The following is a 12,380-nucleotide window of genomic DNA, read 5'->3' as shown; positions in this document are numbered from 1 at the left end:
CAGGGACCCAGGCTCTCCCAGGGCTTCAGGCTCAGCCCATTCTGAGCCCTACTGCCTCCTCCACCTTCCAACCTCTGGCTTTCTGTCCTGACAGCCGTGGGTGGCAGGCCAGAAAAGCAGGAAGGGGATCAGCCTCTTGCCTTTCCCACCCAACGCCTTCAGCTTAGGTGCTAACTTAGCTCCACTTCCTGTGCCTGCAGGTGGGTCACTCTGAGGCTGGTGTTGTGCACGATCCCCAGGTCTCCTGAGCTGCTGGTTTAGCCACAGATCCTTTTGTATTCTGCATCCCTCTCCACACTTTCCCACCTCCAGTTTTCCCTGCACTTCATAAACAAAAAACAACAACAACAACAAAAAAGAAACGGGCGTGGTGGCGCACGCCATTAATCCCAGCACTTGGGAGGCAGAGCTAGGAGGATCACTGAGAGTTGGAGGCCACCCTGAGACTACATAGTGAATTCCAGGTCAGCTTGAGATAAAGTGAGACCCTGCCCCGAAAAATAAAACAAAACAAAACAAAACTTCTTGGAGACAAGAATATGTTTATGACAGAGCCCAGAATAAAATTCCATCTGTGGTTTATGAGTGTCCCCCCATCATTCTCTGGCTCTCAGTAGAATCACAGGGTCAGCCCCTGGTCAATCTCCACCCACTCTGACCCCCTGACCTGAGGTAGGATGTGCCAGGCTCATACTCACTCTCATTGTGGTTACGGGGTGTGAAGTGATCCACGAGGTAGCTGAAGAAATCGTGAAGCTGCAGAAGAACCAGCGAGGCTGCCTTTAGACTCCAAGGGGAAGAGGCCCAAGAGTGGGCCAGACCAGCTATACCTCCTGAGCTCCCGGCCCTGCTGCCTGAGAAGCCCTGCATCCCGTGCCCGCGCACCTTGACCTGGTCTTGCTGCCCAGCATACTCGATAGACTGGAAAATGCTCCAGGTGCATCGCCGCCTCATCTCCAGGCGGGCCATATAGCGCCGGTACCATCTCTGGATTAAGGCTGCTGCCTTGAAGGCTATGACACAGATGGAGATGCAAGCCTATGAGAGGGGACTCCCTGAGACAGGACAGACAGCAGGGGAGGATGTCCAGATCCTCCCCCACATAGGAACAAGATGGTGGGGACAGCAGCACTACCCATGGGTTCTTGCAGGACAATCGTCTTATCATTGATGGCTGCTCAAACATCATTGGAAGTTTGTTGTGTTTACACTTATTGATAGAAATATGCAGATATCAGTTTTTATCAGTCCTCCCTCCAGTTGACCCCTACTGAATGGATATATTCCCAGAACTCCAAAGGCATGTCTAAAGCCGGGTATAATACTGAACCCTATATATATATATATTTTAATTAAGTCAAAAATTCACTTTTTTACTTAAAGAAGCACTGTGTAGCTTCTCCTTGGTGCATCTGAGTCGCAGGGTCACCACGGAAGTGCTTTAGGCTTTGTCAAGTGAAGATGGTCACTTGAAAGTAAGCACTGTGGTCCTGCAACAGTTGATCTGAAAGCTGAGGACGAGTGGCCTGACTGATGGGTGGCGTGGGGGCTCGACCTGATCACTGCACCTGCCATGGAGGTCTGAATCCTGTGCGGTTGTCTGAGCTCCACAGCGAGAGAGGGAGCATGGTGCATTTCAGGAAAGCTTACTGCATGCCTCTTGAAGGGCAGATCTGCTGCACCGTACTTTATTCAGGAAGAGCCCACCTTACATTCATTGTTCAGAGAAAGTTCGTTCTTCACTCTCTGTTCTCAACATACACTTTATACCAGTCATAACAAAATGTCTAAATGCCAAAACCTTATACCATGTGTTTACATTGTATGTTCTCTATTGACTCATTTCTAGCTGGTGTCTAGAGGCCATCTTGGTATCCTTTGTTTACATTTGTGGCCTGTTGTCTAATGTGCTCCAGGCCTTTAGATTTTCCTCAAAGGTGGACAGTATACGTAGCAGGGGTGCATGGGTAGTATTCACAGCATGGATGTATGAGCCAAAGAGATGATTCAAGCCCTCGGTGAGAAATCATCACACTATTCACAATGACATCCAATTTAAATGTTATTGTTTCTGGGATTTGCCATTAATACTTTCAGAGCATGTTGACTGTGGGTTATTAAAATAGAGAAATTTTGATATTGTGACAATAGGCTGAATGTTAGGAGGTCTGATTCCTACACCTAGAACTCGCCTGCCAAGCTTTGTGGCCTCAGCCAAGTCATCTTGGACCTCTATGGATGAACCATGGGAACAAACGAGTTGATGCTGCATAAATCACACAGCCCTAGGGTGATGAGTGGGTCCCAGGTCCTGTGCTTTGATTCCCTGGTTCCGTGAAATGGCTGTGGGCTTTAAGCTCCCCATCACCATGGGTCCATGACTACGCTTTGGCTTTCTCTGCAAACAGAGGGGCAAGTCAGGGCATGTTAGTTCCTCACATGAGGGTTAGGTCCTGTGGCCAAATATTAATGTCGGGAAAGGTAACAGCTGTCCATATAAGCTTCTGGGCTGGATATACTGCTGGTGATGAATGAACTATTTATAGATAAAGCTGGATTAAAGGGGAAATCTTGGGGCTGGTGGTAGAGCTTGGTGAGAGAGGAAGAAGGAAGAGAAATAGGAGAGAATGGAAGAGGAGGGAGGGGTGGGAAAGTGAGAAGCAAAGAAAAAGAAGAGTGTAGGAAGAGAGGAATTCTTTGGGTTAAGTCAGGTCAACCTTCTAAGCAGTTGGTAGACTGATTTAATGTGTTTAGCTTGCATTAGGAGTTAATAGAACTAACACTGATTTCCCAAAGAGGAAAGATGATGGGAGGAATTTAAACAGAGCTTAGTTTCCTATGAAATAAAAAAAAAAATCACACTAGGACTGGAGGGATGGCTTAGTGGTTAAGGCATTTGCCTACAAAACCAAAGGACCCAGGTTTGATTCCCCAGGACCCAGGTTAGCCAGATGTACAAGAGGGTGCACGTGTCTGGAGTTCATTTTCAGTGTCTCGAGGCCCTGATATGCCCATTATCTCTCCCCCACCTTTCTCTGTCAAATAAATAAATAAGTAAAATATTTAAAATATCACACCAGAAGCATTTCTCAAGATTCTCTCCAAACAATTAGTGATGAAGATGAAGCATTACTTATCAAGTTCATGATCCTGTCTCTGCCTCCCTAGTAGCAGGGCTGCGGGCACGTGCCACACCTGTAGAGCCCAGTCATGGACAGGTGTGCAGGGCAGGTGCTGCAGCTCTCAGACGTCTGCACTGGCCTGCACCTGCAGTGTCGAAGTCTCTGTAGCAGAGTCTACACCTTCGACAAGCTCCACTAATTCTCACTTGCAAACAAGTTGAGATCCTTGAGAAAGACTATGTACATCAGTGTCATTTGCTAACAGTTTGCCCCAAGTGTCCTGAGTCAGGTGCTGCCAATGACTAGGTAGCTCAACCCTTTGGATACTCATGGCTGGGAAAGCAGGTAACCACTCTTTTTTTCCCTTTGCTGTCTGGGGCCTGGATGGCCTTAGCTGAGATCAGGACTGTGAGGTGCAGAGTAGTTCAAGCTCCTTGATCCCATCACTCCTTTTCAATGTGAAATTTTTGGTCAAGGCCTAAATGAATCCTGGGCATGAATTATTAATACGTTTGCTATCAAAACTCCATGTGTTAAGGGAGCACTGGTCAAGGGAGGCCTGATTCTAAAATCAAAAGTAAAATTAAAGGGCTGGAGAGATTTCTCAGTGGTTAAAGGTGCTTGCTTGTAAAGCCTGCTGGCCCAGGTTCAATTCCCCAGTAGCTGCATAAAGCCAGATGCACAATGTAGTGCATGAGTCTGGAGTTCATTTGCAGCAGTGAGAAGCCCTGGTATCCCATGTACCCATACTCTCTCCCTTTGCCTCTGTCATATATATGTATATAGTAAAATTAATATTTACACACACCCAACTCCATATGTAGGCTGGGGTTCAGATTAGTGGTAAGCATTTGCCTAGGATGGCCAAAGGCAAGGCCTTGGCTTTGATCCTCAGCATGGCAAAATCAGAAAGAAAAAAAACCCTCTACACATAAGAACATTGTGAGAAAGTTGTGAGTTGAGATAATTGATGCACAGTGGAATGCAGTAAATAAATTATTTATAGAAATCTGACAGACATTTTTATAGCTACCTTCTTATTTCTATTCCTTTTGTCAGAAGTACTTATGTCTCTCACTACTTATTGTACAAAAATGCCTTTATGAGGCACAAGCTTAACAAAAGTAAACAATAAAAAATTAAATGAATCATAACATCCTTTTAGGGAAAATAGAGAGTCTAATATTAACTTCTAGGTAGAAATGGTATGATTAAGCAGATGTGTGTCCCCGATGCACACACACTGTAGCACACAGAAACCACTGCACAGGACTGGACGTGAACCCAGGGTGGCCCACTTACCTTGCATGAGCCAGACCCCAGGTTCAATTTCCGGCACAGAAAATATTAAGTTACAAGGTCATAGCCAGGCACAGCAGCACATTCCTGTAATCCTGCTACTTGGGAGGCAGAGACAGAATGATCATGAGTGTAAGTGAGCCTAGGTAATGCAGACAGACCTTGCCTCTGAATAAAATAAAAAAGGTTTGCGGATGTAACTGCCTAAAATGTGTGAATTGCTTGGCCACAGTTCTGAAATCATTGACCAAAGGCATATCCAAAGAAGGGAAGCTCATACCAGAGACCCTGCCTCAAAGAATAAGGTGGAGAGTAATGGAGGAAGACACCAGATGTTGACTTCTGGCTTCCACACACATGTTCACACATGTACACATGCGTCTGCACCCACATATGCACCTACAAGCATGTACATGAACAATGCATGCACACACACAGATCAGAGCAACTCTCTTGTACTATGCATCATCTACAGAACATATTATTACATGAAATAAGCAAGGCATAGGACAGGCATATTAGATATTACCTGAATTCCATGAAAAAGGGAAATGTCAATACACTAACTATCTGCTTTTCTTTGGAAGGAAACGGAAAAATAAAGTCCAGTTGGAACTACAGAATGAGTTCCTGATCAGCCTGGGCTGGAGTGAGCCCCTGTCTCCAACAAATGGCAAACAACAAACACTCCAGCTCTCGTACAGTTACTTATGGGCAGAAAGAAAGATAACAGATGAAACTTCTCGTTTCTGGATGTGCCTCGGGCGAGGACATTAGAACTGTGGCTAAGCAAAGTTGATGGCAAATCCTTTGACCCTGCCCTCATTGAGGGGAGCCTATGCCCACCCCTGGAACCTGGGCTCATAAGGTGCAAAGCCTCTGCAATCAAAGCCCCCCACCAATCACAGGCTTCTCCTCCAGTGTGTTTTCTGGTAGGACAGGTCCCCTCGTTGGCAGGGCAGGTCTTCCATAGGTAAGGTAACTGGACTCTCCATCCTTTTCCAAAGCACAGGTTCTCCCATCCTGGTCCCCATAAGCCTGCATGCCCACTAGCTGTGTGGACTCAAGCCAGCGTTCAGGGGGGACAGAGGGCAGCGTTCCTTCGGGGCTCCGGATGCTCCCTGACCTACCCAGCCGATACAGCATGGTGCTTCCTTTGCAAGCCGTGCAGACAGTGTCTCAAAAGAGCAAAAAATAAAATAAATAAAGCTCAGTGATCAGACTGCCGACCGCGGCAGCTCCATCCCTTGCAGCGGTCTCCCTTCAGATCACCCCGCAGAAGTCACGCCTCCCTTTGCTTCCCTGTGGCCCTTCAGTCTCCCCTTGCCCAGCCTCGCTCTGCTCACCCGTGTGCGGTTTGGGCTAAGCTCCGAGACAGCAGCAAGTTGCACTTGTGTGAGATAAAGGTATGCGGAAGCTCTTGGCGGCCCTGTTCCGGGGCTGCTAAGAGGACCAGCGCAGCGTGGCCGCGGGCACCCTGGTCTGCGGCGGGGCGGGGCGGGGCGGGGAGCGCGTACCGTGCTCGGCGTTCTGGAAAGCGAAGCGATGTGGCGCGGAGGTGCTGCTTCCCATGGTGTCAGCGCTCCTGCAGGGCGCCCCCCGGAGATCCAAGGGAAGGAAGCAGGATGCTCACAGAAGAAGGGGGCTCTGTCCGAGGGAGATCCAATTACAGCATTAATTCAGGTGATCCAAGCTGTCTGTGAACCCTATGAGAGCATCAGCCATCTCTCCAAGTCTCAATGCATGACATTTATCCCTGAGAAGACCCTCCATTTGTCATCTCCAATCTCTCCTCTGTCCCTCTCTCTCTCCTGTTTTTATGGCTCTACTAGCTTTCTTCTGTCATCTAGAAATATACATAGTTTTTTCATTTTCGAACAGTTCTTCATAATCATCGGCATCTTTGGATCGCCCGTTCGCCTTCAGTGTTTCCTCAAATCTCTGCTCTTCTCATGTGGATTTCTCCCAAGAGATGCAGCACTAGGGATTGAACTCAAGGCTTGTGTATGCTACATGAGCGCTTTACCACTGAGTCATAGCCACAGCCTCCTTTTGCTTTTATCATTGACACAGGGTCTCAACTAAGTAGCCTAGACTGGCCTCCAACTTGATCCTCTTGCCTCAGACTCTTATGTAGTTGGTATTCTAGGCATGTGCCACCATGTCTAGTTTCTTAGATACTCTTAAAACCACCATTTTCATCTTCACTGTTGATTAAAACACTCCAGGCTAATGTCACCAAATGCCCACCTCTGCAGGCAGAACAGCAAAGCCATCTGCAGGTCACATCTTACTACAGTTCTACACTACAGTCCCCAGCAAAATACTAAGCACCAAGCTATACTTCCAGGCTTATAGTTTATATTTTACCTCTCATTAGACTGAGAGCCTCCAGAGCAAGACTTCACTCCCAGGATTAGTACAGTGCCTGACTCGTAGTAGGGATCCAATTAGAATTAATTGTATAAACTTTACATAGCAATTTCACATAGCAAATATGACTCCAGGCCTTCTCCAGGAAACAATGTGAGATGAACTGACATCTAAGAGTGAAATCCACTCCTTTAGTTCTTTATTCCCTCACTTCAATCTCACCCAGTTTTCTCTAGTTTTGAAAGGTATGGCCTCATGGATTGTCATAGTTATATTTTGTCCTTTGCAAATGAAAATCAAAGAATTGCCTTGCTTATATTGGTTAGTTTATTCAGAATGAATGAACAAAGGAGAAAAGACTGTGATCTCTTTTAAAAATGTTTATTTAGCCCTGGTGCATCAATTCACTCCCCCCCCCCCATGAAATACTTATTTGCATGGGGTGGTGGGGCCTTTTACCACTACAAACAAACACCAGACACTTGGGCCACTTTTGTGTCCAGCTTATGTGGGTCGCTGGGGAATTGATGCCCTACCCCAGCCAGCAGGTTTGCAAGCAAGCACCTGTAACAATTGAGCATCTTCCCAGCTCCTCTGGTCTCTTTTTGTGCATGCAAACTAGCACCCAGTGGTATGAAGTTTCATGAAACTAGAATCCGGGTGTAGGATAAAATGGGAGCCAATATTGCCAAAGCAATCAAGCTCCTCCTGAGACACCTGAACTGTATGAGCGCTGGGGTGGACACCACAAATAGTCAACTCACAACTTGCTTTGATAATTGGTAACTTGCTTCCTGAGCCATGTTGAGTCTTGAGGAGACTGGATTTGGGTAGCATACAAGGGGATGATAAGTCCAGCTCAGCTTCTTACTAGATCTTAAGTACTACATAGAAAGGGAAAGTAAAGTAATTTCAAGATAAAAACACTTTCAGAAGTAAACACTAGGGCTGGAGAGATGGCTTAGTGGTTAACGTACTTGCCTGCAAAGCCAAAGGACCCAGGTTCTATTCTCCAGGACCCATATAAAGCAGATGCACAATGTGTCATATGCATCTGGAGTTCATGCAGTGGCTGGAGGCCCTGGTATACCCATTATATCTCTCTCCCTCTCTCTGCCCCTTTTTTCTCTCTCTCTCCCCTTCTCTGCCTCTTTCTCTCCCTCTCTCTAACAAATTAATAAAAATAAAATATTTAAAAAAATTTTTCTTAAAAAGTAAAAACTGGGCTGGAGAGGTGGCTTAGTGGTTAAAAGTACTCACATAAAGCCAGCTGCACAAAGTGGTATGTGCATGCATCTAGAGTCTGTTACAGTGGCAGGAGGTCCTGGTGCATCCATCCCACCCCCATCTCTTTCTCTCAAGTAAAAAAAAAAAAAAATTAAGTACAAATTTCATAGGCCAAACTTGGAAAACAAGGTTGAAGTCACCTCACACTTTGGAGCTGGCTTCCTGTGCAATGATTGACAGCGTGCCCTCCTATGAGCAGCCCCCAAGCTAAGCCACCTTTGCAGGCCGCTGTGCAGACACACCACACGTGGGGATGATAGCGGGTCTCCTGATCCCTGGAACCTGACTTAGAAAATCAAGTTAGCATCTTATTTCCACTTAAAAATTGAGGGGCTGGAGAGATTGTTGAGCAGTTAAGGTACATGCTTGTGAAGCCTAAGGACCCAGGTTTGATTCTCCAGGTCCCCCATAAGCCAGATGCACATGGTGGCACATGCATCTGGAGTTCGTTTATGGTGGCTAGAGGCCCTGGTGTGCCCATTCTCTCTATCTCCCTCTGTCTCAAATTAATAAGTAAATAAATATAAATCTTAAAAAAACGAGGGGCTGCGAGATGGCTCAGTGGTTAAAGGCACTTGTTTGCAAAGCCTACTAGTCTGGGTTCCATTCTCCAGTATCCACATAAAGCCAGATACACAAAGTGGTGCATGCATCTGGAGTTCATTTGCAACTGCAAGAAGCTCTGGCATACCTATACTCATCTCTCTGTTCACAAGTAAATAAAAAATATAGTTATGGGGACTGGAGAGATGGCTTAGTGGTTAAGGCGCTTGCCTGTGAAGCCCAAGAACTCAGGTTTGAGTCTCCAGGTCCCACATAAGCCAGATGCACATGATGGCGCACGTGTCTGGAGTTTGTTTGCGGTGGCTGGAGGCCCTGGCGCGTCCATTAGTGCTCCCATTCTCACTCCCTCTCTCTTTCTCCCCCTCTCTCTTTCTTTAATAAACAAATAAAAATAAATCTTAGAAATGTTTGAAAATATAGTTATGATGTTGATGTACTTACAGACACAAGAACAATCTTTGCTATAATTGTGTAAAGCCATAAATATACATAAACAAAAAAATATATTTAGAAATGTGTTTCTCTGCCCACTAAATGAGCCTAGTGAATAGAAGGGAGTGGATTGCCAATATTTGAAAACCTTAAAACACACACAGCAAAGACTCCTGCACCCCCAGGATAATGGAGGTAACTGAGGGCCCCTCTGATCCTTGTCCACAAGACTTATTTTGTCTTTCCTGTGGAAATCACAGCTATTACACTCATGATCTCACTCATTTCTATGCATAGGCTAGAGAGTTCAGTCTTACCTTCTTGGGTGAGTTTACTACGAGGCATGAGAAAGCAGTCCGTTTGAACAACCTGTCTTCAGAGTCCACCTAGGGATCCGCTGATCGGACTTGTTCTTGTCTTGCAGGTCTAAGTAAATACACCCACGGCAGTCACAGTACTGTTCAGGGTCCCCTCATCAGAGCCCTAGGCCATCTCAGTCACGTGTGGGGACCTTAGGAGGACTGGAGACGAGACACTCCAGAGTCAGGGTATCACTGCGGGGGTGTCCCCTCCAGTCCTAAATCTTCTTACTCTCTGGATTAAGAGATGTGTTTCCCCAGCCAGTCCCAGACTCTGAGCTCCTTAACCCAGAAACCCAGGTGAGCTAACCAGAGAGAGGCTGGACTGGAGGCACAGGCTCCTGTGCAAGCCACACTGCAGGCCCGGGTCAGCTTCCTGTACCTGGCTTCTTTCTGTTTGCAAACCTTGGTTGAACCGCCCAGCCTTTTCTATGGACACTTTCTCTTTCGTATGCTTGTGCTAGGAATATTACGTGGGGGTTTGTAAGAAATTTCCATGGTTCATTTTCCTACGTGTAGTAGGTTAACATCATTCAACCTTTCCTATCCTTGCTTCTTCCTCCTGAACTGCCCATCCTTGAAAGAAGTCTTTTAAAGATTTCTGTGACAAGTTCAGCTTTAGCAATTTCTTCTTGCATTTGAGTCTTTGCATTGTTTTGAAGCTTTATAGGTAGATTTTATATTGACTTTTTAAAAAAGTTTTTATTAACAACTTCCATGATTATAAAAGATACCCCATGGTTATACCCTCCCTCCCCCCAGGTACCCTTTGAAACTCCACTCTCCATCATACCCCCCCCATCTCAAACAGTCTCTCATTTACTTTTGATGTCTTGATCTTCTCCTCCTTTTATGATGGTCTTATGCAGGTAGTATCAGGCACTGTGAGGCCATGGATATCCAGGCCATTTTGTGTCTGGAGGGAGCATGTTGTATGGAGTCCTGCCCTTCCTTTGGCTCTTACATTCTTTCCGCCACCTCTTCCGCATTAGACCCTGAGCCTTGGAAGGCGTGGTACAGATATTGCAGTACTGAGCACTGTGGTCATTTCTTTCCATCACCATGATACCTTCTGAGTTGTCCCAAGGTCACTGCCATCTGAAAAGAGAAGATTCTCAACCAAAAGTGAGAGCGGCATTAATATAAGGGTATGAACATTAACAGAAGTGCTTACTGGGCAGTTTGATAAGCATAATATATACATTTGGCCAGACAACAGCAGACGTTACACCCCTAGGGCTTATGACTACCCCTGTTTTAAGTTTTCAGTATCAGGGATGTATTCCCACATTGACTTTTATAAAATTGTTAGTGACAATTATCTACCTATAACACACAAGGATTATGGCTGATTTGCTTTTTTTTTTTGAAAGATTTAAAATATTTTTATTTATTTATTTATTTGAGAGGAAGAGGGGGAAAGAGAGAGAGAGAGAGAGAGAGAGAGAGAGAGAGAGAGAATGTGCACCCCAGGGCCTCCAGCCACTGCAAATGAACTCCAGACACATGTGCCCCCTTGTGCATCTGGCTTATGTGGGTCCTGGGGAATCGAACCTGGGTCCTTAGGCTTCACAGGCAAATGCCTTAACTGCTAAGCCATCCCTGCAGCCCTAGATTTTTTTTTTTTTATGAGAGTCAGAGAGAGAGAGATAGAGAGAGAGTGAGCATTGGTGCACCAAGGCCTTCAGCCACTGCATTTGAATTCCAGACGCGTGCACCCCCTTGTGTGCATGTGCAACCTTGCACCCTTGTGCCACTGTGTGTCTCGCTTATGTGGGACTTAGAGAGTCAAACACGAGTCCTTAGGCTTTGCAAGCATGTGCCTTAACCACTAAGCCATCTCTCCAGCCCTGATTTGCTTTCTTTCTTTTATTTTTTATTTTTTTGAGGTAGTGTCTCACTCTAGTTCAGGCTTACCCGGAATTCACTACGTAGTCTCAGGATAGCCTTGAACTCATGGTAATCCTCCTACCTCTGCCTCCCAAGTGCTGGGATTAAAGGCATGTGCCACCATGCCCAGTTTAGTTCATTCTTTAGCTAATTAGGAGTGTGCTCTACACAAGTGGGGAAGAGAAGAAAAGAGCTTTATTTTTATAATAGGAACTTCTTACCAACATAATTTTAAAAATACAGGATTAAAAAACAAAGCCTGGGGCTGGAGAGATGGTTTAGCTGTTAAAGCACTTGCCTGTGAAGCCTAAGGAACCCAGTTCGAGGCTCGATTCCCCAGGACCCAGGTTAGCCAGATGCATAAGGGGGCGCATGTGTCTGGAGTTCATTTGCAGTGGCTAGAGGCTCTGGCATGCCCATTCTCTCTTTTTCTGCCTCTTTTTCTCTCTGTCTGTCACTCTAAAATAAATAAATAAAAATGAACAAAAAATAAAAATAAAAAAAGCAAAGCCTGATGGCTCAAGTTCTATTCCCCAGTACTCACATAAGGCCAGATGCATAAAGTGGTACATGTGTCTGGAGTTTGTTTGTAGTAGAAAGAGGTCCTGGTATGCCTCTCTCTCTCTCTCTCCCTCACACACACAAATAAATAGATTAAAATATTTTTACAGTACCTTTGATAACCCTAAAAGGTGATCAGTTTGCTGTGTGATCACTTCTCATTAACTCCCTACTTACATTCTTTCTCCTCAACATTTTCATTCAAGACTATCTTCCTGTACTCCATCAATAATTTTCAGGGTCCTTTAGAATAGTCCCCCTCTCTGGAAGAGACACTCTAACTTTCTACACCTCCATTTGATTCCCCAGTAGCCATATAAAGCCAGATGCACAAAGTGGCACATGTGTCTTCTTTGCAGTTGACAAGAGGCCCTGGAACAGCCACTCTCTCTCTTATCTTTCTCTCTCCTTGCAAATAAATACATAAAAATATTTGAAAAAAAAACTTAAGATGAAAAGCAATTAAGGAAGACAACTGATATCAACTTCCCTT

At 45.5% G+C, this 12,380-nt stretch overlaps 1 protein-coding gene across 1 annotated transcript in view; it reads right to left on the bottom strand.

Annotated features, from left to right (window-relative positions):
* The window catches only part of Ppef2 (protein phosphatase with EF-hand domain 2), a 30,857-nt gene extending 21,406 nt beyond the window's left edge, over positions 1–9,451 (bottom strand). The window contains exons 1-4 of the mRNA XM_004664808.2: positions 9,395–9,451; positions 5,939–6,068; positions 886–1,013; positions 699–756 (exon numbers count right to left, since the gene is read on the bottom strand). Coding sequence (XP_004664865.2) covers positions 699–756; positions 886–1,013; positions 5,939–5,993 — 241 coding nt within the window. The 5' untranslated portion in view covers positions 5,994–6,068; positions 9,395–9,451. The remainder of the gene's footprint in view (positions 1–698; positions 757–885; positions 1,014–5,938; positions 6,069–9,394) is intronic.
* Between the last annotated feature and the right edge of the window lie 2,929 nt (positions 9,452–12,380).

Source organism: Jaculus jaculus, chromosome 11, assembly GCF_020740685.1.
Source record: "Jaculus jaculus isolate mJacJac1 chromosome 11, mJacJac1.mat.Y.cur, whole genome shotgun sequence".
In the NCBI taxonomy this organism is placed as follows: domain Eukaryota; kingdom Metazoa; phylum Chordata; class Mammalia; order Rodentia; family Dipodidae; genus Jaculus; species Jaculus jaculus.
This window is presented reverse-complemented; position numbering and strand designations above follow the sequence as displayed.